Here is a 23,368-nt window from a genome sequence, read left to right as displayed (position 1 = left end):
GAAAATGATGCATGGGATGAAAACTGCCTTGAATTTGTTTTCTTTTCCTCCTTGGTTTTTCCCAGCACCTGTCTCCTAGGGGGTTCAAAAGAAAAGTCCTTTCATGGGAGCAAAAATGGGGCCTATCTCATCAATCCTGCACTCCAAGTGCTAAATGCAGTGAGTCTTAGACATTGTAGAAGCTCAACAGATACTTAGGAATAAATGATTTACACAACTTCTTCTCCCAGACTGCTCTGGTATGGTTAAGGGCACTAGAAAGCTTTAGGAACTGGTAAAAATTTAGTAAAATAGCAATTTCTAGTACATTGAGAGGTTTCTGCAATATCTAAGATTATTTTCAGTCTCTATTCTCTAACCACTGTACTTCCTTTCATTTCTGCTAATTAAACTCAACAAGGCCACCTGTCCTTTTCATTGTAGCTCCAGGCTAACTTGCACTTGGCTAGAAGTGTGTTCTTTCATAAAAAGATCATCATCACAGTATAATATTCTCATATGCAGGGGCTTTTCACTTCTCAGAGGGCTGCCAGGAAGACCTCATTTAATCCCACAACCCTGGGAACTGGCCAGGTGGGTACTGCTTCCTAGAACCCAGGATGGAGGGTACCAAGTGCCCCAGCTCAGGTCTCTGCCCTGTCAACAACCCGAGGCCCCTCTGGAGGGCCTGGTCTGCCTCTTGGTACAACCTCAAGAGTGCCATCCTGAAGAACTGTCCCCCAGAGCAGCCAAGTTCAATGAGCTGCCATGATCACTCAAGAGGTTTCATGAGCATGGCTGGAGAGAGATGAGAACAGATGGCACATAACCTGAGCAGGTTGACTCACCTTCACCTTGATTTTGGAAGAAGCCATTACTTTCTTCTTGGCCCTATACAAAAGAATGAACACAGAAAAGGTTTAGAGGAGATCCACCAGAGAGATAGAAATGACAGTAGTTTTGAGAAATGAAAACACTGAGACACTCACAGGATTGATGTCAGATGCCCATGGCCTCGTCTGCTCTCCTTAAACAGAGTCCTGAAACAAACAGAGAACAGGGGGCAGTTTTCAAAGCCCCCTGAAAGCAGAAACACTGCTTCTAGAGCTCCCTACCATCCCCGGTGATCAGTACCTATTACTTGTCAAATGTCAGAGCATTAGTGACTTCACTGCTGGTGAGAGGATCAAAAGCGGCTTGCTGGCCACCTGAAAGCCAAGAGTCTAGGGTTTACCAAAAAGAGCTATGGCTCTGCACCCAGACTTCTCACAGTGACTGTCCCCTAAAGGCAGGAGTGCTTTCCTTGCTGCACATTCTCATCCCTCCCAAGAGTAAAATGTGGCTTGGCCCACAGCACGTCTCTTTCCAGGGAAATTCAACACAATGATCTTTATGTCCTTCCCTTCATACCTTCAAAAGTCCAATCTGTAAGGAGAGAAGGGCAATTCCATTTACAGGTGGGATACTGAAACAAGAAAAGGTTCCATGATTTGTCCAACCCTCAAAAGAACCAGGCCCAGTAAAGAACACTAGCTCCAGGGGAGGATTCTGGGAAGATGGCAAAGCAGGAAGCACCAGAACTAACCTCTCCCCACCTGGACAACTGCACTGGCAGAATCTCTCAGATAGAACTATTTTGGAACTCTAGAGACTGTTCAAAGCTTGCAACTTCCAGAGTAAGACTTGGATAGGTAAACTGTGGGTTAGCAGAGCAGCAGCTACCCATTCCCTAACCCCACAGCGGACAGCTGTGCACCTGCTCCCGATGTGGCTTGCACACAGCTTGCAGAGCTAGGGGAAAAGGACCCTGTCTTACAAATATCTATGCTATAATTATTGATTGCTGCTTCTGTTCATAGAGGGCAGCCATTGTTGTTTCTCTTCCCACCACTGTTGTGAACCCCTGCCCCTCTGGTTCAAGCGACTTTTAGGGGATTTAAAGGGCCAGTGCCCTTTTTAAAGGCCTTCATTTTTCAACTTTCTACTTTTGGAAGCCAAACATTAAAGACTAGGATATTCAAAACAACTGCATACATGGGTAAAATTAGAAAGTGACTATGCATGCCCAAGGAAGGCTCAGAAAAGACTTAAGAAAACATTAAATTTACACATCAGGCTGATATCATCAGCACATAGCCTACGTCAATCAAAAAAATAAAAATATTAATAAAAAAAGAGAGTTTGAGTTCAAGCAGGAGTGGAGACCGAACCCCAGAGAACCCTGAGCAGCCCCACGGCCACCACAGACCTAGTTACCATCACACCCTGGGAGGAACCACAGCTGCTGCAGCTGGCCCCAGTCACCATCACTGCAACCATGAGCAGGGAGTCTGAGACCCAGCAGTCTCCCCCGACCCCTCCACCCCCACCCTAGCACTACTGCACCAAGCCTGGCACCAGAGGCAGCAGCAGTGCGGGCAGACTCACATCAGCAGTGCCTGTTGGCGGGGGGACAAGAAGGTCTTTGCAACAAAGATTTTTGAATCAGTAAAATGGATCAGTGTAAGAAACGAATATGGTTTCAGTAATAGGAATGAAACCAGGGCAGATGTATTTGTACACCAGGCCGCCATGAAGAAGAAGAACCGCAGAAAGCACCTTCACAGTGTAGCAGATAGAAAGACTGGAGTTTGATGCTGTTGAAGGAGAAAAGGGTGTGGAGGCAGCAAATGTTACAGGCCCTGGTGGAGTTCAGTGCAAGGCAGGAAAGACACAGCAGACCTAACCATTATAGATGTGCTCCACGTCACATCGCGGGGTCCTCCATGCGATTACCGGTAGAATTACCAGAATAGTGAGAGTGGGGCAAGAATGAGGGATTGGAAAATGCTCCCAAAGTCCAAGCCCAACAGCACCAGCACTATAGCAGGTGATGGTTCCCACCTGACTACATGCGGAGAGCCTATGGGCGTGGACCACAGTATGCCAACCGCCTGTACAGGGAGAAGTGATGGAGGGCCTGATAACCAGGGTGCAGGAGAACAAGGTAGACCATAAACCACAATTCCGCAGGGGCCCTCCTAGCCAAGACAGCCTAGAGAGGACGGCAATAAAAATAAGGAAAATCAAGGAGATGAGACCGAAGGTCAGCAGCCACCTCAATCTCGGTACCACTGCAACTTCAACTACTGATGCAGACACCCACAAAACCCTAAACCAAAAGATGGCAAAGAGAGAAAAGCAGCCAATCCACCAGCTGAGAATCTGTCTGCTCTTGAGGCTGAGCAGGGTGGGGCTGAGTAAATGTAGGCTTACTATCTCTACCATCATCAGGTATAGTCATCCAACAAGAAATGAACATGAAATTCCAGCAATAAGAAACGAACAAAAGATTGGAGTTGAAGACCTTAAGTGCTTGCTTTTTGCCCACTGACGAGATAACTAGAACTACCTACATTATCTACACAGCATGGGGTTTTTTATTATTTTTACCTAAAGATGTCTCTTTTTGGTAATGACAAACGTGTTTCTATGATGTGTTTTTTTTTAAAAAGCCTTTTTCCTTAATACACATTTAAAGGTTTTTAAACTGTTTCATATCTGGTCAAGCTGAGATTTTTAAGAACCTCATTTTTAATTTGTAATAAAAGTTTACAACTTGATTTTTTTTAAAGTCAAAAAACTGCAAGCACCTGTTAATAAAGGTCTGAAATAACTGTAAAAAAATTAATTAAAAAAATAATAAATGAGAGAAAAAACCTTGGGGAAGGGAGAGTTAATTCCTAAACTTACCACACTATTAGATTTAAATGTCTAGTGTTCAACAAAAATATCACAAGGCATACAAAGAAACAAAAAAGTATAGCCTGTTCGAAGAAAAATAAACAAACAGAAACTACCTGAAAAAGGTCAAATGCAGCTATACTGGACAAAGACTTTATAATATCTATCTTAAAAGAGCTCAAAGAACCAAAGGAAGAGGTGGAGAAAGTCAAGAAAATGATGTGTGAACAAAATGAAAATATCAATACAGAGAAGAAAACCAAAAAGAAACCAAAAATGAATTCTGGAGCTGAAAACTACAGTAACTGCTCTGAAAAATTCACAGAGGGCTTCAAAGGCAGATCTGAGCAGGCAGAGAAAAGAACAAGTGAGCCCTGGCCAGTGTGGGCTGTTGGCTGAACATCGTCCCATGCACTGGAAGGTTGTGGGTTCAATTCCTGGTCAGGGCACATGCCTAGGTTTCAGGTTCAGTCCCCAGTTGGAACATGCATGGGAGGCAACCGATAAATGTCTCTCTCTCACACAGATATTTCTCTCTCTTTCTGTCCCACCCACCCTTCCCTTCCACTTTCTCTAAAAATCAATGGGAAAATATCCTTGGGTGAAGATTAAAAAAAAAATTTTAAAAAATGGTTAAGACCACAAATTTTATGCTAAGTATATTTTACCACAATAAAACTTTTTTAGAAAAAAAACACTAAGCCTTAGCCAGTTTGGCTTAGTGGTAAGAGTGTTGGCCTGTGGACTGAAGGGTGTCAGGTTCGATTCCGGCCAAAGGCATGTACCTCGGCTGCAGGTTGAAATCCAGCCCTGGTAAGGGCACGTGCAAGAGGCAACCACTCGATGTGTCTCTCTCACATCAATGTTTCTCTCTCTCTCTCTCTCTCTCTCTCTCTCTTTCTCTCTCTTCCACTCTCACTGAAAAAGCAATGGAAAAAATATGCTTGGGTGAGGATTAAAAAAAATAAAAAGAAATTAAAAAAAGAATACTAGCTCCAGCTAACTTTGTCTCTGTATTGCAGATACAGCCCATTCATGGGAAGCTACATAACACAAAGCAGCCTATGAGAAAAGTCTGGCACTTAACTCCAATAAGCTGTCAGCCCTACTACTTGCAAATGAGATTTCAGAACAGTAAGATGTTTCCGTCTCTTAGCTTCCAGTAGGAGCCATCATCTCAACACAGGAAAGGGCAAATTGAGGTGGGAAGGGCATTCAGCCAACTTTGAATTGAAATGGGAAAAAGAATGACAAAGACAAACCCACAGGTAACTTCATAAAAACCAGTATGCCCCCAATCCCTCACGTGAAATTAGAGTTAAGTCAACCAGTGATTCCCTGAAAGAAGGAACCTTGTTGACCTGGCACAAAAACAGCACTCAAATATTTCTTTACCCCAAGAATGTTCCACCTCATCGTCACTGCACTGACCATAATGGCTTTTCACGGGCACTCACCTGGCCTGCATCCAGCCTTTGGGCCAGAGAGGTCTGACCTCAGCATCCAGAAACACCTTCACATAGTCCTCCCAGGAATGGGCCTTGGGGTTCCTCTCCAGATCATAGCTCTCCAGTTTTATCCTCACCACGTGGCAGAGCAGCTCCCTACGGAGCAGCAGCAGTCAGAAACTTCAAACTACCCCAAATGCTTCTTCAAGGTTTTAATCATGTGCTTTCAGCAGCCCTGAGTAAAGTAAATGATTCTAACCTTCATTAGAAATACGGGAACATGCTCAGACACTGGCCCCACAAACCCTCCAATGAGGCAAGGACCCAGTTTGGGCACACCTGATTTCATCATTCCACTGAAATTTCTTCCGGGGTCCCATTATCCTCCTGCCCCCCTTTTCTTCATCTTCTTCCTCATCAGAACAAATCCGTTCTCTCTGCTCCTTGTCTTTCTCCTCTTCCAGCATCCTACCGGGCGAACAGAATTAAATGGGACCCTAAGGTCACCACAGGAGAACTGCTTCCTCCTGTGTCCACCACCTCCCCCTTCTCCCCCACCCCCAGGATTTCTAAGATAAGGAGGTGAGAATGCTAATGAGAGTGATGGGACATACTTACTTAGCAACCTTGGCTTGTGTGTGGGCCTGGCATTCATCCTGGTACTTGGCCATCTGCTCTGGCATTGCCCTGCCAATGGCTTCCTTAAGCTTCTGGAGAGGCTCCTTCAGACGCCCCCCCTGCAGAGAGCAGGACATATCATAAATCTGTTTTATGCGTTTCTTTTTATACTGAGGGCACACTACAGAAATAATCGCACAGAGGCAGTGCAGCAGCCCATGTGGTATCTGTAAAAACTTAGTCACCCGCTTCTCTGGACCCCAAAGCCAACAGGCTCCACTACAGAGTCACCCACCTGTTCATAGAGGTGAAGTTTTCGAGCACGTTTGACAAGGGTGTCCTTGCTGCAGGGCAGTAATGAAGCAAGATAGGCATACACCCCAGAACGAACCTGGCTACTCAGCTCCCGAGTTTGCACCTCTATGCTGAAGAACACAGAACAGTTATCAATGGGCCGCAGCTCAGGGCATCTTCTCTCATCATTAGGTCACCCTACCATGGACAGGAAAGCTAGGAGCCAAGACCAGGTCAAACTTTATCTCGTCAGTCATACAATGTAACAGAGTGGCCAGTGCAACAGACTTCCAACAGTCACCAAACAAAAATTCCCAAACCTGATGAACTTGGCTGGGTAAACTGGGTTAAGGCTCTCAGGTCAAAGGCAAGACCAAGTCAAAGGTCATCACAGCCCAAGAGAACAAGATCTGAAGTACTACCTTTCATAAATGAATAGGACACAAAAGCTTTCAAACTGGAAAGTAATTGAGTTACTTGGGGTCAATACTTTCCAGAAGCACTTCCTTACTTTTCCAGTTCCCAGTCCTATTCCTGATCAGGAAGTCAGGGAAATTCTCATCCCTCCAGTGTCCCCATCTAGATAAGCAAAATACTATTTCAAATAATCTTTGATCCCTCAAGCTCTCCCTGTTTGGCACGCGCTCTAGTGGGCATTGTGGACATAAAAGTCTTATCTGTGCTGGTCCTCAGGTGTTGTCTATAGCTCAGGCTTCCTGACCCAAGTGGCCAATCCCCATCCTGGCCAGGCGAGGTCCTTTGCAAGAATATTCCCAAGTCTTGACAACTGTTCTTACATGTGAAAAATCCTCAGCTGTTGAGCAACAACCTTCCTCTGTACATAATGCAAAATCTAACCAGGAGAGAAGCTGGCAAAGCTGGAGAGCCACATACAAAGAATCTGATTTGGATTTGTATGTGTGGTTTGTTTGCTTTTTAGTACAATTCATACAGTGTGGTGTCTCAGAGGTTTGGGGATTTAGGAAAGTGTTACAGGATGGTGCACACTAGCCCTGGGAGAAGTGAGAGCAAGAAGAGAATGACCAGGTACACTGAGGAGCACCCAGCAGAGCAGGCCCCTAGCTGTACCAAATCATCTCTTACTTTTCCGAGAGACAGGCAACACCACCTTCTCTCTCATCTCATATCATACTTGCCATGAATCCACTTCCAATGGGCCATGACTATGATATACAGTGTTCTAATAATGTCTGCTGCCTAAGATCAGTAAGGTATGTCATTTCCTAGAGACAAATATTTGGTGTGCCCCCCCTTAAAAAGAATAAAACAAAAAACAATTTTAAAAAAATCTCATCAGTGGTCATCTTTATGTAGCTCAGTCACACTCCCATTTCCCTAGCCTGCTCAACCCAAGCATGCTAACAGTAAAGAAACAAAAGATACTCACTCTAAGAGGATGCCATTAATATCCTGGGTGAAGAACTTCTGTCTGCTCTCTCCCTCAGCAGCTCTGGCAGCCTGGTTCATAGCAGACAGTAACATCCATTAGTGCACTTTCCCCACAGGGCCCTTACACTCACCCACAGGCGCGAGAGCAGTCAGTCCCTACAGAACACCTATGGATAAAATCCTCACCATGCCGTTCCCTACGTGGCTCTAAACTCAAATTAAGTTCACCTGTAATCACTACATGCTCTAGAAATGGTACTTCCAGCTCTTTTCAAATGCTGCTGAAGCATCTATAAACTGTCTGTTCTGCCCAGGACTTCAAAAAAAAGCCGCTTAAGCCCTTGCCAACTTGGCTCAGTAGTTAGAGCACCAGCCCTCAGACTGAAGGGTTCCGGGTTTGATTCCAGCCAAGGGCACATACCTCGGTTGCAGGCTCGATCCCTGGCTTAGGTCGGGGCTCGTGGGGGAGGCAACCAATCAACGTGTCTCTCTCACATCGATGTTTCTCGCTCTCTCTCTCCCTCTTTCTCTCTCTCTCTTTCCCCCTTCTACTCTCTCTGAAAAGCAATGGAAAAAATATCCTCGAGTGAGGATTAAAAAAAAAAGGCACATAAAAGAAAATCAGAGTCAAAGCAATCATTATGCATTTGATTTGGCCAGCTAGCTAACTCTTGTGCCCAGCATTCTATCATCTAAACTGCAAGTTGGAATTTCCATACATCTGCAATACAAAAACAATCAAGAACTTTTTTAAAACCTGCAATATTTGAAGGCCTGTATCTACCAAAATAATAATAATGTGCTGCATTAGTATTTAAGGACACTATAATTCTTTGAAAATTCATAATCTACTTACAGTATATCACAAACTACATTACCCAGATCATCGGAATTACTAACATACCTTACCACCTATTAACACAAAATATAGCAGGTTACTATACAGTGTTTTGCTTCCTATGAGAAGACAGTTAACACCTGCATGGCAAGCTTGGCAACCCCTGAAGCAATCATAGCAAGCAGCCACACCTGAAAGCACAAGTGAGGAACGCTAACTGCCAAAGTCTGAACCAGCGGTTCTCATACTTGGCTGCACACTGGAATCACTTGGCAACTTCCCCCCCGGACCAATCACATCAGAGTCTCTGGGAACGAGGTCCATAAATCTATATTCTTTAAAAAAGGCCCAAGTAGCAGTACTCTTTAACAGTAACTCTAGTGACTCTAAGGTACAGAGAGGATCGAGAGTCACTGATCTAAACCCAGGAGTTGCTAGTCCAAAGGCTTTAGGCAAAGAAAAACTTCAGACGGTGGTATACAGTATAATAATGATGGCAAACAAAGGCAATAAGGTGACTACCTAAAATGAAAAGATCAATCCTGATCAAGCCCTCTGAAATAGCAGGCACTAATAACCACCCTTCACTTTCATCTCACTCCACTTGCCTTCCTCACAGGGTCCTTGTCCTACCTCTGACTACTCCATCTGTCTCCTCCACTAGCTCTTTAATTATAGATGGACTCCCAAGGTTCTATCTAGAACCCACTTCTCCCAGTAACACCCTACCCCTCACAGCTTCAAAACAACATGAATGCATATAGGTCTCCCAAATCTAAACCTCTAGCATAAGTGCTTTTTTCTCCTAAGCCCTAATCAGAATTTCCAATTACTTCTAAGTAATTTCCAATTATTTCTATGAATGAATAACCCTCTGGTATGCAAACCCAACTTGCAAAAACCAAACCCACTAGTTTCTGCTCTCCTTATGTTCCCCACTTCTAATATAACAGCACTCTATTTTTCTTAAATCCTTCCACTCTGTTCTTCAGAATTCTTGGCAGCTCTTTCCAAACTCCTTCATGTGGCATTGAGGGTCTTCCAAGATCTGGCCCCAACCATCCACTCCTGCTCTCATCTCCTACCACATACCAGGGTGGCCCCACCATCCAGCAACTCACCCATCCTCAGCTCTGTGCTGCCCTGGCTTCCTAACATGAAGCTGACCAAGCCTATTGCCTACAGCCTGAGTCCAATGTACCCCCACCGAGCTTCTCTTACATCTCCTTAAGTCTGGCTGTCCACCTGACCATCTACTTGGCCATCAAAACATCACAGGGTTCATTTCATTCTTTTTTGTCCAACAGCCAGTTGTTTACATATCTACTGGTCCATTTATATAACAAGCTCATGGAGAACAAGAACTGAATCTTACTCATCAATGTATTTCCCACATTTGCATTTGCCTATCACATAATAATGCTTAGTACATGCCAGCTGAGTGGATGGATGAATGAACAAATGAACAGGTATCGCTGAAAGAATGCAAATTAGAGAAAGAAAAACTTAGTACCAACCAACCAACCAACCATAACTTTCAGCTTCTGCAAGGTCCCTTGGCTAGAGGATAGCACAGAAGCCTGAGATGAAAGGAGTCAAATGGATGGATGGAAATGGAAGAAAGAAATAGTACGAGTTTTAGCCCATTCATCTGCCAGTTTCTTACTTTCAGAAGGATTTAGAATTCTAACTTGGCCCTTTTAATGTACTGGAATTATGATTTAGTTTGAGAGAAAACAAAACCGAGCCATTCTTTTGCTTAAGCTCATACACTGCTAGTTACAAGATTCAGAAGCACCTTCATAGTAATTCAACCTAATTACTTCAACATGTATTTCAAATGACCCACTGTTTGTTAGACCCATCAACAGCTTAGGTTTCCAATCAAATTTTATTTTTAGGTGTCAACCATTGCTTCAGTATTTCAGAAGGTTCCTGGCTATATAATTTTTTTAATGATTTTTTCCCTGATACCTTTTGGATTGTGTAGACAGTATCTCTGAGGGTCTGGTTTTATGTTGAAGATAGTTAAGTGCTGCATTTTTATTTTTTAAAGGTTTTTAAAATTTTTACTGATTTTTAGAGAAAAGGAGGAGAAAGAAACATTGATGTGAAAGCAAAACATCAATTGGTTGCCTCTGCACACCCCCTATCAGGATCGAGCCCGAAACCTAGGCATGTGCTCTAACTGGGAATTGAACTGGCAACCTTTCTGTGCATAGGATGATGCCCAACCAACTAAGCCACACCAGCCATGGGGGGTGCTGCATTTTAAAATCAATCTAATTGAAAGAGTAGCTGTATATCTGGCTGGTAGTTTTCCAAAAATATGTTAGGTCCCTCAATCTTAAGAAGGGACATCCTTGCCCAAAGAACTGAATAAACTGATCAATCCGAGGTTAACTAGGAAGTAAAGTTAAACCAGCCAGATCATGTTGATCTACAATAGTTCCCATAGCCTTTTAAAAAACTGTTTTATTTTAAAAAAGCCACTTATAACCTTTCAGAACCTAGTTCAGAACCTTATATACTGTACCTGTTTTTGCTGATCTAAACCCAAGAGTTGCTGGTCCAAAGGCTTTAGGCAAAGCAAAACTTCAGGCGTGGCATACAGTATAATAATGATGGCAAACAAAGGCAACAAGGTGACTATGAAATCTGTCATGATTTTCTTTTTTAAAGAAGATCAAACAGGTTAGTTTTTTCCAACCTCATTCTCCTTGGATCCATGTCTCTTTGGATTTGTAATACGGGGGTTCTAACTCAGTAGGACAGTAAGCAGTGAGCAGGCAGAGCAGCAGGGTGGGTGACATAGGTCTTTGTTTCTTTTCTAGTCTTAGTATTGTTCCCATTGTATGCTTGACTGAAGAGGACCAAAACAGACTTGGGTCATCTGTATGGACCAGGCTGAGAAGCTGCCAAACTAAAGATAGTAGTAACCTTAGGGGGCGAAAAACCTGAGCTTTCCAACAACCAAAACAAAAGACATAATCAACACATAGTAAGAGAAGACAGGGTAAGGCCACTGAATCAGATCACTGGATTCTCTGGGGTCCATAAAAATGTACAGTACAAGGGAGTAAAAAATTAAAAATGGGCTAGTGTGAGAAGAAAACAGTAAACGCTGCTTGGGCAGCATTCGTCAAGGTCACTCTCTTGGGGGACCTCTTTGACATACTTAAGCTTTCAAAAATATTTTTCAAAGTTTTAAGTATCACATCTTAGCTAGAAGATAAATCTAATTTTTGCTTCCCAGAGAAAAAATTTTTCCCTAAGGGATCACATCAGATTAGAATCTGCTTATATTCCATGGTAGACTGCAAATAGGACCACAGATTCCTTCCCTCCCAGAACATGCATTCCTGCAGGGATAGGTGGTCTCTAGTTCCTCATCCCTCCAATCTGGTGTGCACCTGTGACTTGCTTTTCCAATATAGTGAGGTAAAAGTGATGTGGTACACACAACTTTTAAGGCTAAATCTTAAGGGCCTATGACGTCCACTATCAAACCTCTTGAAATGTTGCCGTGAAACTGCCAGGCACTGAAAAAGACCAGGAAGAAAGACCAAAGGAAAGAGAGGCCCCACCATCCCAGCACCCAGCCATCTTGCCAGTTGAATGCAGGTACAAGAGAGCACGCAGGTAGGAGAAGAGGAACCACCACCCAGCCAACCCACAGAGTCAGGAGAAATGAATCGCTGTTTGAAGCCACTAAGTTTTCGGGTAGTTTTTTAGATAACAGTAGAAACTGATACATGTATCATCTAAGGCCAAGATTTAAAATCTAAACAAATTATTATAATAAAAGCAATAAGGGGGGAAAAAGAAAAACGAAGGGAGTGAAAAAGTGAGAAATATATAACACTGCTAATGTTATAGTTATATACATCATTTAATTTAAGCTTTTAAAATGCAATATCCAGTTCAAGATCTAAGATAGGGCTCCTTATTAAGGATCCAAATACCCATGTATGGCTTTTGAAATTATATGCAATTTTTGTGTACACAGGCATTTTTCCCTGGGAACACTATCTTTCCCAGCAGATTCTCAGGAGGGTCTGGGTCTAGAGCATTCATGCACACGTGCAGGAGGCTCCAAGTGCCCCAAGTGCAGGACCCTGTAGGAACAAAGCACCTGGGGATCCTCAGGAGTGGCATTAGGTAACTTGCTAAAATAAGCCTTCTTTTTCATGCAACCATTAAAAGTGATGAGGGCTTTATAATATTTATTAAGTGAAGAAAGCAGGAAACAATTATTCACAACTATAATTACAACTACATAAAAACATATACACAGAGGCTAGAAAAGAATATGTAAGTTAAAAATAATTTTCAGATTGTCAGGATGATGGGTAATTCCCACATTCCACCTCATTTCCCAAAGTTTCTTAATGCTGTTATGGAAGGGTCAGAAGATGACTAAAGTATCAATTTCACATTTGAACATTATATTTTCAAGCCAGTACATCAATCTCTCCTGGTCACCACCGCCCCACCAGGACCCAAGCCTACCTTATCTATTGAATCTTGAACCCTGTCTCCATTGTGCTCAAGAGATAACCGAGACTTGGCAGTCACTGAGGAAGGACAGCTTGCTCAGTGTCCATCCAGGGCACTCCAGAAAGGGAGGCTTTCTTGACTCACAGCTCAATGCTCTTTCATGTTATGCCACTTTGTTTCAACTAAATTTGTCCCTCTTTCCCCAGAAAGGGAAATAATGAGTATAAGTTATTAGACAGAACACAACCTATGGTGGGAGTAGGGACACATCCAAGAATTGCTTTAACTTTTCTCTAAAAAAATGACTAGCTACTGCCACACATACCTTATTCAACTTACTTAACAAGACTTTCAGGTGCTACAAAACAATTTGATTACAAACCGGAGGACTGAAAAGAACAAGGTTCTTTAACATAAATTCTGAGAGCAAATATAGGACAGTATGCTCAAGCATGCTAAGTTCAGATTCAACTACTTCCAACTTAATGTCCTATTAAAATGTACTCTGAATTTCTGATGTGGTACAATTCATTTAGATCATTACATTCAAATAGAACACCTCACATGAGCTAATAAGAATGAATTAGAGATCTGAATAAATTGTTTTATTTACTTAGTATAGTGTATTCAAATATTTTTTGGAAGTGAGAAAATCATTTGTAGCAGTAGTTAACATTTACCCTGCCCTAAAACACAAGGGATATTACATCTACAGTGATTCTGAAACATTATGAGAATCACTGGTTTAAAACTTACAGCTATATAAAATAAAAATAAAAACAACCTTACAGCTATAGAGTATAAATGCCACAGGAGCTGTGTGACAAGCCATGATGCCCAAGGTGAAAGGTTATTTTAACTAAAGGGTAAATGTCATCATGACTAACAACCCATGCTTGGTTTATAGGTAGGAATACATTACTGAACTGATAGTCCTTAGCACTCTAGTGATCAATTCCCAGTCACCAAGGGAAAATAGCAATGGCTGCTCGATTCTGATGGTTGTTGCTGTTTTTAATAGGGCATGCACAGCATTTAAGGTTCTGCTCCTTTTTATTTATCACCATTTAGGTATACCTGTAATCAGCACTTAACATGGATGACATGCTAGTCTAGGGAGCAACTGAAACCCAGTGGCAATTAAGCATATACTCTCTGTGTAACATGTCAGCAAACTTTTGTGAATTTCCAAAACCTTCAACAGATTACTAAACAGGTGGATCTCTGCTTCAGCTGCCTGCTACCAACATTAGTGTCAGTCTATCACACAAAAGGAAAGATACTCTGTGGGAAAGGAACCTACAGGCAGAAAGTAAGAGAAAATCTCAGGAGAAAGAAAATTTTCTAAGAGTGAAGGAACCACAGAAGGTCTAAAAATGACAACTGACAAGCAGACCTTACACTGTTTCCTCACTTGGGATGAGAAGAGAGCCTGGAAAATATTACAACGAAACTGCCAACTCACTAAGGGTTGCTCTGGGCAGCAAGCTTCATGCGGTGTGGAACCAGTGTCAATCTGCCCAAACTGCTTCCAGGAAAGCCTGGCCACTCTTGTGTCACCATACCTGAGCCAGCTCCTTAACGCGCTTCTCCAGGGGTGCAGGCAGGCCTTCAGGGAGGGAAGAGGGCTGCCTGAATTCCTGGTCCAGTCCCACCCCAAGGGAATCGCTTTCATCATCCATATCACGGAAGGGGCTTCCTTCTGGAGACTCACTGAGCAGATGCTCCAAGTCCAAATCAGTCAGTGAGTCCATGGCAGTGGCTGCCTGAAGCAAGTCATTGTCAGAAGTGGAGCCGAAGAGCGACAGCAAGGGGTCAGAGGTGCCCTCCAATTCCCGTAGGCCCTGAGCTTCTGCTGACGAGACCGCTACAGGCTTATGTTCTTCGTCCCTTTTTCTCTGAGCCTCTTTCTCCTTTTGAAATTTCTTTAGCATCTCTTTAACGCTCAAAGCCCCTGAATATTTCTTTTTTTTCTTCTCCTTACTGGCATTGAGGGCTGTGAAGCTGCAAGTAAGGGAGCAATTGGTTACTAAGGCTGCAGTACTCCTCAGAAGGGAAATTCACAGGACTTCACCCCTGTTCCCAGCGCAGTGGCCTCCAGGAACCTCAGTCACACGTCAACCCTGTTACTCCTCCTCCCTCCTCTGGGCACATGAAGCTCCTTCTTGCTGGGACCAAAGCTTGAGATTGAAAAAAGGTTCGCAAAACTGTCGCAAAGTGCCACATACCCATGGGTTCTGAAAAACCACTGCCAGGCTGAAATAAAAGGTTGCAAAAAGGGGGTGAGCAAGAAAAGTATTTAAAGGGAGAAAGCAGGAGCAGCAGAGAGCAGCAGCAACATGAAGGGCAGCTGGGGTGAGTCTGAGGCAAAGAAAGCAGGACCAGAGAAGACAAAGGGAAACAGCAGAGACAGAAGGAAAACCGGGGCAGAGGAGGGGTGCCCAAGAGACAGCAGCAATCATACAGTGACAGAAATAGCCACCAACACTGACAGTGGGACAGAGAGAACTCTGGATGTCTGACACACAGAGATGTGAGAGCACTGACTATGCTCACAATGGCACTGTGGAGGCATGAGAGGGAATGCAAGGCCAGGCCCTGATGCCTCATCTGAAGCTGAAAGGAGGAGGGCAAGTGAGCTCCTAGTTGTCCTGCCCTAACAGTTCAGATTTTGTCCTAGCAAAGAAGCTGCTGCCTCTCACCCAGCTTTGGAAAACTTGGACTTTTTCGATTTCTTCTCCTTGTCATAAGTGTCATCTTTTTTCTTCTTCTTTATCTTCTCACCACCTTCCTTCAACTTCCGCTTCTGAGAATTAAAGAGAAGGCACAGTTACATAGCTTTCTCACTCAGGGAGCAAGTGGACGACACAATACTGGCCTTGCTCCGCCCAGGGCACATCCTGAGAGCTGTCCTATTTCCTTCATGAACAAAAGCTTTCAGATCAGTTCCTGGACCACAGATCTGTTGCAGGTCAATACAGCATTCCCACCAACAGTATCTCCTAGAAGCACCCGGGGCTGATACAACAGTGGCCATTGTGTAGCCAGAAACCTTTCTAGTTTGAAATGAGCTGTATGCGGGCCTTGCCTCTCATTTTAAACACAGGTAATGATAGGTTTCAAAATAAACTTATCTTAAGGCCAACTTGTTTTCATTGAGGTGACACTCCTAGGAACTGAAGACCTCTACATGTCCACAGAAGAAACACAGCAACACTGGTGGAAACTCTCCTCACTTCACACCCTTCACTGCCTTCATCCCCACCCTGAGACGACCTTAAGAAAGAAATCCTTGCCAAGCCTGCTAGGACTCACAGCGCCTCACCATGGCACAGGTGTGAGAGGTGAACTATCAACCTAAGCTCAACTCAGGCCTTTCTGCCAATCTTCTAAGCCCCTAAAATGGCACATATTCTGGCAAGTCACCCACTGACCTCACAAGGTTTGTAAAAAGAGCACTACTGAAGTCCAAAAGCAAGCAATGTTCTAACCTTTGGAGATTTTTTCTTCTTTTCTTTAATAAAATCATCCTCAGATTCTGATGCTTGTCTAAACTGCAGGGTTCCCGAGTTAATGTAAAATCCTCCATACTTTGTAGTCAAAGAAGCAGGAACAAGCTCATCGTACTGAAAGGGGAAAAACAGATAGTCAGCTCCAAGTGCTGGTACTCCAGTCCAAAGATGCAGAGCAGATGTTTCCCTGCCACATTTCAGACCGCACGCCTACACATGCTTCTGGTCAATCATGAACGTCTGAGCTAGGTGTTTTGGACAGATCTGGTATCCTTTTCAGTAAGGAAACCAAGGCCCAGATGAAGGGTGTCACTTCCTCTCTCATCAGTGTAGCTCCTTCCTCATGCTAAGGGAAGGCCCACTCTGACCCAACCCATCCCCTAGCCTCTGGGCCATTACCAGTAGGAGTGAGGGTGTGGTCGTTCCTATGTGGCATTTTCAGTAAGTACTTACCGCCTCAGAGTTATCGATGAAGGAATCAGATTCATCATAACCATACCCCATATCAATCAAGTCCTGTATTCGGTCTTTTCTACGTTTCTTTCCACCCTAAAATTTAAAATAGGTCATATACTTTTATTTTTGTAATTACGGTAAGACCACATAACATGAGATCTACCCTCTTAACAAATTTTTAAGTCTAAGGTTACGTGCTTTTTTTAATACACAGAATTGTTGCCTTGAATTCCATCAGCTAGTGACTAAAGGGTATAAAGCACTGAACAGTCACACTCACACCCTCACCCACACCCCCGCAAATCTCCTTCCCTAAAGACCTTTTAAAATAGGACAGATTTGTATCTGCATATGGCCTAAGACAGAAGGAACTAAATGACTTCATATGCCTTTTATCAAAACATTTATTCTACGGATAAATTCTAGGGGTAAAAGACCCTTCCTGTTCATTTGTCCATTTGGCTGTATACACTAGTCCTGCTGCATGCATTTTCTGTACCTTCATGCATTTGTTCATAACTGCATTCTGTTCTCTCCAAGCTCTACACTTGTTTCCACATCAGTGTTGATTAGATGATACTCCACTAAAAGAATGTGGAAATGTCTAGAAATCTCTCCCACCCAAAGAGGTTGTTTTGCTGCCCAAACAGAAATCTTACATATTTTTCTTCAAATTTCCGGGCAAGGGCCTCCACTTTATGCCTTTCCTTTTCTTCATCATTAAAAGGATCAGAGAGATCTTTCTTCTGTAAAGAGACCATTTCACAAAATAAGAGTTACAAAAAAATTCCCACCATGTATTCATAATACATTCACTGACTAATCAACACCTATAAACTGCATAATAGAAACTTTTTTTCAAAAAAGACAAGGAAGAATACATGTTATCTTCCCATCAGTGTTTGCCTTGGTTGTTTATGAAAGAAAAATTTCCATTCATGTAATTCATCAGAGCTCAATTAAATGCCTACAACTGCCCACCACAGCACTAGGTCCTGCAGAGCTCCAAACATGGCAAAGAGCCTTTAGTCAGGGATGCTCAACCTACACTGACGTGTGCTTCAATATAGCTGGTTTCTTTTGTCACCCTAAAAATTATTTTATGTATTTAAAAACATTATTCTAAGGAGGGATTCACTTCCAAAGCAGTCAGTTGCTCATAAAGGTTAAGAACCCACTGAAGCCCGGCCGGGTGAGGCTCAGCGGTTGAGCGTCAACCTAGGATCCAGGCGATCGGGGTTCGATTCCCGGTCAGGGCACATGCCCGAGTTGTGGGCTCGATCAATGGCTCTCTCATCATTGATGTTTCTATCTCTCTCTCTCCCTCTCCTTTCCTCTCTCTGAAATCGATAAAGATATATATATTTAAAAAAAAAAAAAAAAAAGAACCCACTGAATATAGCACAAGTTCTTAAGAGTTATTCTACTTTTTGGTCAGAAGAGTGGTATGAATTTGCTCTTCTCTCAGTTCTACTGAAAATCAAACCCAGGGTCACGGCAGTCGCTTTCTTTGGATACCTATCCTGAAGGATCAATAATCTCTTTCCTCCCAATCTAAATACTCACTCAAAATATTTTCATGCAGTTTTCCAAAAACTCCATAAACTTACTCCTCCATTTTTCTCATCAATTTTCCACAACTGAACCTTTAGCTTCTTTGGCAAGTAATCTTTTTTTAATTGATTTCAGAGAGAGGAAGGGAGAGGGAGAGAAAGAAACATCACTGATGAGAGAGTCACTGATTGGCTGCCTCCTGCATGCCCCCTACTGGGGATGGAGCCTGAAACCCGGGCACGTGCCCTGACCGAAAATCGAACAATGATCTCCTGGATCACAGGTGGATAATAAACTGCAGAGCCACACCAGCCGGGTGGCACTGTGCTAGACGCTGAGGACTATATAAAAGTGGAAAAGCCACTGTCCCAGCCGCAAAGAAACTTGCAGCCTTGTAGATGTTTTTCCTAAAACACCAGAGTTCTAATTTCAGTTCACCTATGGATTCAGTTTGAGCCCATAAATAAATGCCTTAACTAATCCCTGCTACTTTCTCTTCCTCTCAAGGATACTATCCTTATTTTCAAAAAGAAATTGTGAGTGAATTTGAAATTACTTTTCCTCATTTGCCCTCTGGCCCTCATACAAGTTGATCCTTGGCACAGACTCAATTGGTTTCCATTCAGCCAACCAGATCTTAATCAAAAAAACATTTTCTTTGAGCAAAGAAACTGTATAATCCTTCTAACCAAAGGTACTCACCCCAACCAGCACAACCATGAATTAGACTAAAGGAGCACTGGCCACCGAGGCACTCTGCTGGAAACTGCACCAACATGATCTCAGGTACCCTATGAGCCAGTTACTAGTCTAATCCCCATTTGATTAAGAGCCCACTCTAGAGAACAAAATGCTGCAGTGTGGGACCCAACCAACCTACCCCCAGAGCCTGGCATAGTGCACAGGTATACAGACGCTTACAAATACTCTTCACCTAGCTCCTGCCCATACTGCATGATTCCAACTATATAAAATACAGAAACAGGCAAAACTAATCTAAGCTGTTGGAAATCAGGACAGCTGTTACCCCTGAGGGTGGGGTAGTATTTTGGGAAGGAAGGAGGGGGGTTTCTGGTGTCCTAGAAAATGTTGTATTTTCTGATCTAGAGGCAGGTTACATGGAAATCCATTAAGCTGTACATTTATCATATGTGTACTTTCATTAAGTGCATAATTCAATTAAAAAGTTTTTAAAATTTATTATGTTAATGAATTGCCAAAACATCATTAGTAGTTGAAACTGAATGATGAGTACATGGGGCTTATTATACTATTCTCTCTAGTCTATAAATGTTTGAGAAGTTCCATACTAAAAAGTAAAAAACAAATCTGCCAGGAAAACAAATACAGTAAAACCTCAATATAAACAAACTAATTCGGGCGAGGGGATATCTGTTAAAGCTGAAAATCTGTTATATAATAAAGTATGTTTTCTGAATGCATGTTAAAAATTCACAAATTTGTTAGTTTACCTGTTTTTCCTTATGTAGACATGTTTGTGTAATTAAAATTAAGTATGTATGTAAAGTTTAATTTCACAGAAAAGTTTTCTATATGTATTACAGTAATTTTAAATTTACACTGAATATGTCTAGTAAATGAGTGCATTCACCAGTCACTGAGAGAAAACAAATGCACACAGCTGGGGCATGGCTTATTGAATGTGGGAACATCAACAACACGTGTTAAAGCTGCTGCAGAAAGTCACTTCTAGAGACAACAGAGCCAATTACAGCTAGAGATGCAGTGTGATCACATGCTAATCATTCACCAAACATTGTTTACAGGTGGTGACTCGTGTTTAAATATGTATGTAGACTATAGTTGTAATATTTGTATTTGTGAAATTACTACTGTGTTTTTTCCAACATATGGCCTATTCGCTAAAATTTGTTAAAAATAACAGTGAATTGCCCAGTGGGTGTGGCTCAGCAGTTGAGCATCGACCTAGGATCCAGGACATCATAGTTCGATTCCCGGTCAGGGCACATGCCCGGGTTGCAGGCTCAATCCCCAGTCAGGGGCGTGCAGGAGGCAGCTGATCAACGATGACAATGATGATTCTCTCATCACTGATGTTTCTCTCTCTCTCTCTCCCTCCCTCTCCCTTCCTCTCTCTGAAACCAATAAAAATATATTAAAAACAACAACAAAACAGTGAATTAATAGCAAACAAATAACCTGCTAATTTAATTATAAGCAAATCTGGTTAAAAGCATTTTAAAACTAACAGGGTGTTAATTTTCATATATGACATACGGACCAAAAATTCTGTCCGTTAAATCTAAAGTTCATTAAATTGAGGTCCACAATATCCAGGGTTTACTGCAGATCATTTAAAAAACACTTGAGAAATCAAACTGATTCTCAAAAGCTCCCCACCCCCAATAAATAAAACAAGAAAAATAGGTTTCTATTCCCCTAGGTAAAGTTAACTATCCAGTATATTACTGTGTTGAGAAGAGAGAGCAGTGTATGTTTTTGTCATCTGCCTTTACATGTGGCAGAGTGAATCCCTTGGAAACGAAAAATGTCCAGCATGAAATCCAGCACTGGGACTGGTCACATTTACATACGTGTAATATTCACAGCCTCGGCATGAAAAAATTTGCTGTTCCTTTTATTGATATTAATTAGCCATAATTCAAATTAGCTTAGGATGTGCCTTACATTTTCTCTAGCATAAATCAGAAGAATGGTTCTAGAAAGAATTCTATCCCCTCATGCCCAGGGGCAAAATCAGCAAAACTTAGTGCTTGCTTTGGGAAGGGTGCCATGATCTTGGGGCAGCCAAAGCCTCCCTAGTCTTGCTTCCACCTTCTGGAAGTCCCATTTGCACATGCTACCCTGAGCATTAGATCTGCAGAGTGAGTCTGGGGCCACTGGGGGGTACCTTGTCTCCTGTTTGAAGGCCTTTCACCTTCCCTCGTATGTTCTTCACAAGCTCTGGGTAGAAGAATTCTGGGCAGCGCTTGTGATCTGGCTCAAAGAGGGTGAGTGTAATCCGAACAGCTGCTGCAGCCGGCTCAGAGTCCTGATGCTGCTCTGCTCCCCCAATCTCCTCCTTCCGGGACTTCTTCAAAAAAACAGGATTCAGAGAACCTGGGAGAGAGGTGAACTGGACCCTGTGGGGCTCCGACATGGCTACCAACAATTCTTAGCAGATGTCACTGCATGGCTTCTGTTAACATTGAAAAGAAGAACCAGGTCAAACCAAGATTTTTCCTGTTCAGTTATACAGATTTAAGTTTAAAAGAATTTCATTGTCAAGAAGAATCCATTGTTCAATTTATCTTAATTACTGTTTATTGCTTTTTTTTGTTTAAATACTATTTATCTTAAATATAAAATTTTTTCACATATATATGAAAAGCACCCAAATCCTATCACGCAGAGACAATCTCTGTTTAGCATACTTCCTTCCAGTCTTTTTTCTATGCATATTCACTAAATCCGTGACATTAGAGAACCTATGCTGAAAGAGCCTTAAAGAATCCTCAAAATTGCACAGAACCCTAGAGAATATTGTTTTTTATATAATTTATCCAACACTTCTTTTTCTGGCTAAGAAAAACCTCTTTTGTAAGACCTCTTTATTTTCATCACCAGCAGTTTACTTTCATTTAGAGCCATTCTTCGCAATGACAAAGTTTCCATCAATTCAGAGTAACACCTACCCAGGAATAAGCAAAAACCCAGTGTCTCAACAGTGGTGTGACTAGGCTCACTTCCTAAGGCGCCAACTTCTCACCACCCAAACTCAGGTGTTGGCAGTGCCAAATTATCACAAGCCAGAACTTCAAAGTTACTTGGAAATGGTCAGAGTATACTGTGAACTCCAGAATTCCAAGAGTTTACAGAATATAAATATGCAAACACACACACATATTGTGCTTCATGTATAATTTGTGCCCTACTTTTTAAAACTCACATCCGAATGTGAACTTCTTACCACATCCATATGGATGGTCATTGCAGCCTTGTATATAGGAAAAATAATAAAAGCAACCTAAATCTGAATGTCCAGCATTATGGAATGGTTAAAAAATTAAAGCTTTTTTGTTGATTTGTAAGGGTTTTTGATATACCCTAAACATATAACATACATTATATACATATATGGGTATATATGTATATAGTGTTTGTCACGTCTCTTATTCTCTTCCTTCATTGTTATTTACCATTTATTTTTCTTAAGAATGAAGTATGATGAAAGAAACTTAAACTTTTAATGCTGTTAAAATTAGGGTTTTCCCTTATGGCTTCTCCCATTTCTTTTGTGCCTAGAATGTCCTTCTCCAACTAGGCTTTTTTTTTTTCTTTTAATCCTCATCTGAGGATACTTTTTCCATTGCTTTTCACAGAGAGGAAGGGTGTGTGTGTGGGGGGGAAAGACAGACAGACACACATCGATTGGTTGCCTCCCGAACACGCCCCGACCGGGACAGGGATCAAGCCTGCAACTGAGGTACGTTCCCTTGGCTGAAATCGAACCCCAGACCCTTCAGTCTGTAGGCCAATGCTCTAACCACTGAGCCAAACCAGCTAGGGCCCGGGATTCTTACATAAGACTTAACCTATCCAGTCTTTCACAGATATACCTTGCACACTGAACTCTAACCCAAGTTGAATTTACTATGCTATAACATGAAAAGTGAGGTTCTACCTTGGTTTCTTCCCAATATTAATCACCAAATAATCCTCTTTCCCCTGCTGATCTGGCATATATCTTATACAACAACTTGGGTATTTAAGGTCTATTTCTGAAATTCATCCTGTTATTTTGATCTAGTATCTAGAGATTCCTTAACTAATACTACGCTGTTTTGAGAAATTTTATGGTATGTGTTTACATCTTGAATTTTAAATTCATCTTTATTATTCTTCTTTTCAAAGTAATACTTGGCTGCCCTGGCCAGGTAGCTCAGTTGGTTAGAGTATCGTCCCTATGTGTCAAGGTTGCGGGGTCAATCCCTGGTCAGGGCACATACAAGTCAACCAACAGATGCATGAATGGGTGGAACAAGTCAATGTTT

The 23,368-nt window shown here is 42.3% G+C and overlaps 1 protein-coding gene and 1 pseudogene across 3 annotated transcripts in view; one reads left to right on the top strand and one right to left on the bottom strand.

Annotated features, from left to right (window-relative positions):
- Nucleotides 1-23,368, bottom strand: part of UBN1 (ubinuclein 1) — a 33,953-nt gene that overhangs the window by 7,095 nt on the left and 3,490 nt on the right. The window contains exons 3-15 of one of the 2 annotated variants that reach the window (XM_081133523.1): nucleotides 21,226-21,513; nucleotides 17,438-17,524; nucleotides 16,776-16,871; nucleotides 16,302-16,436; nucleotides 15,513-15,616; nucleotides 14,376-14,814; nucleotides 7,471-7,541; nucleotides 6,064-6,193; nucleotides 5,769-5,887; nucleotides 5,490-5,618; nucleotides 5,160-5,306; nucleotides 969-1,019; nucleotides 828-870 (exon numbers count right to left, since the gene is read on the bottom strand). In XM_081133523.1, coding sequence (XP_080989649.1) covers nucleotides 828-870; nucleotides 969-1,019; nucleotides 5,160-5,306; nucleotides 5,490-5,618; nucleotides 5,769-5,887; nucleotides 6,064-6,193; nucleotides 7,471-7,541; nucleotides 14,376-14,814; nucleotides 15,513-15,616; nucleotides 16,302-16,436; nucleotides 16,776-16,871; nucleotides 17,438-17,524; nucleotides 21,226-21,474 — 1,800 coding nt within the window. In that variant the 5' untranslated portion in view covers nucleotides 21,475-21,513. The remainder of the gene's footprint in view (nucleotides 1-827; nucleotides 871-968; nucleotides 1,020-5,159; nucleotides 5,307-5,489; nucleotides 5,619-5,768; nucleotides 5,888-6,063; nucleotides 6,194-7,470; nucleotides 7,542-14,375; nucleotides 14,815-15,512; nucleotides 15,617-16,301; nucleotides 16,437-16,775; nucleotides 16,872-17,437; nucleotides 17,525-21,225; nucleotides 21,514-23,368) is intronic. The other variant, XM_081133524.1, reaches the window with a different exon arrangement.
- LOC308554428 (Y-box-binding protein 1 pseudogene) lies at nucleotides 1,536-3,222 on the top strand (annotated as a pseudogene). The gene is made up of 2 exons: nucleotides 1,536-1,655; nucleotides 2,354-3,222. The product of its transcript is annotated as a Y-box-binding protein 1 pseudogene (transcript).

Source organism: Miniopterus schreibersii (genome assembly GCF_964146895.1).
Source record: "Miniopterus schreibersii genome assembly, chromosome: 3".
In the NCBI taxonomy this organism is placed as follows: Eukaryota; Metazoa; Chordata; class Mammalia; order Chiroptera; family Miniopteridae; genus Miniopterus; species Miniopterus schreibersii.
The sequence above is the reverse complement of the archived record's forward strand: the minus strand, read 5'-3'. Positions and strand labels throughout refer to the sequence as shown.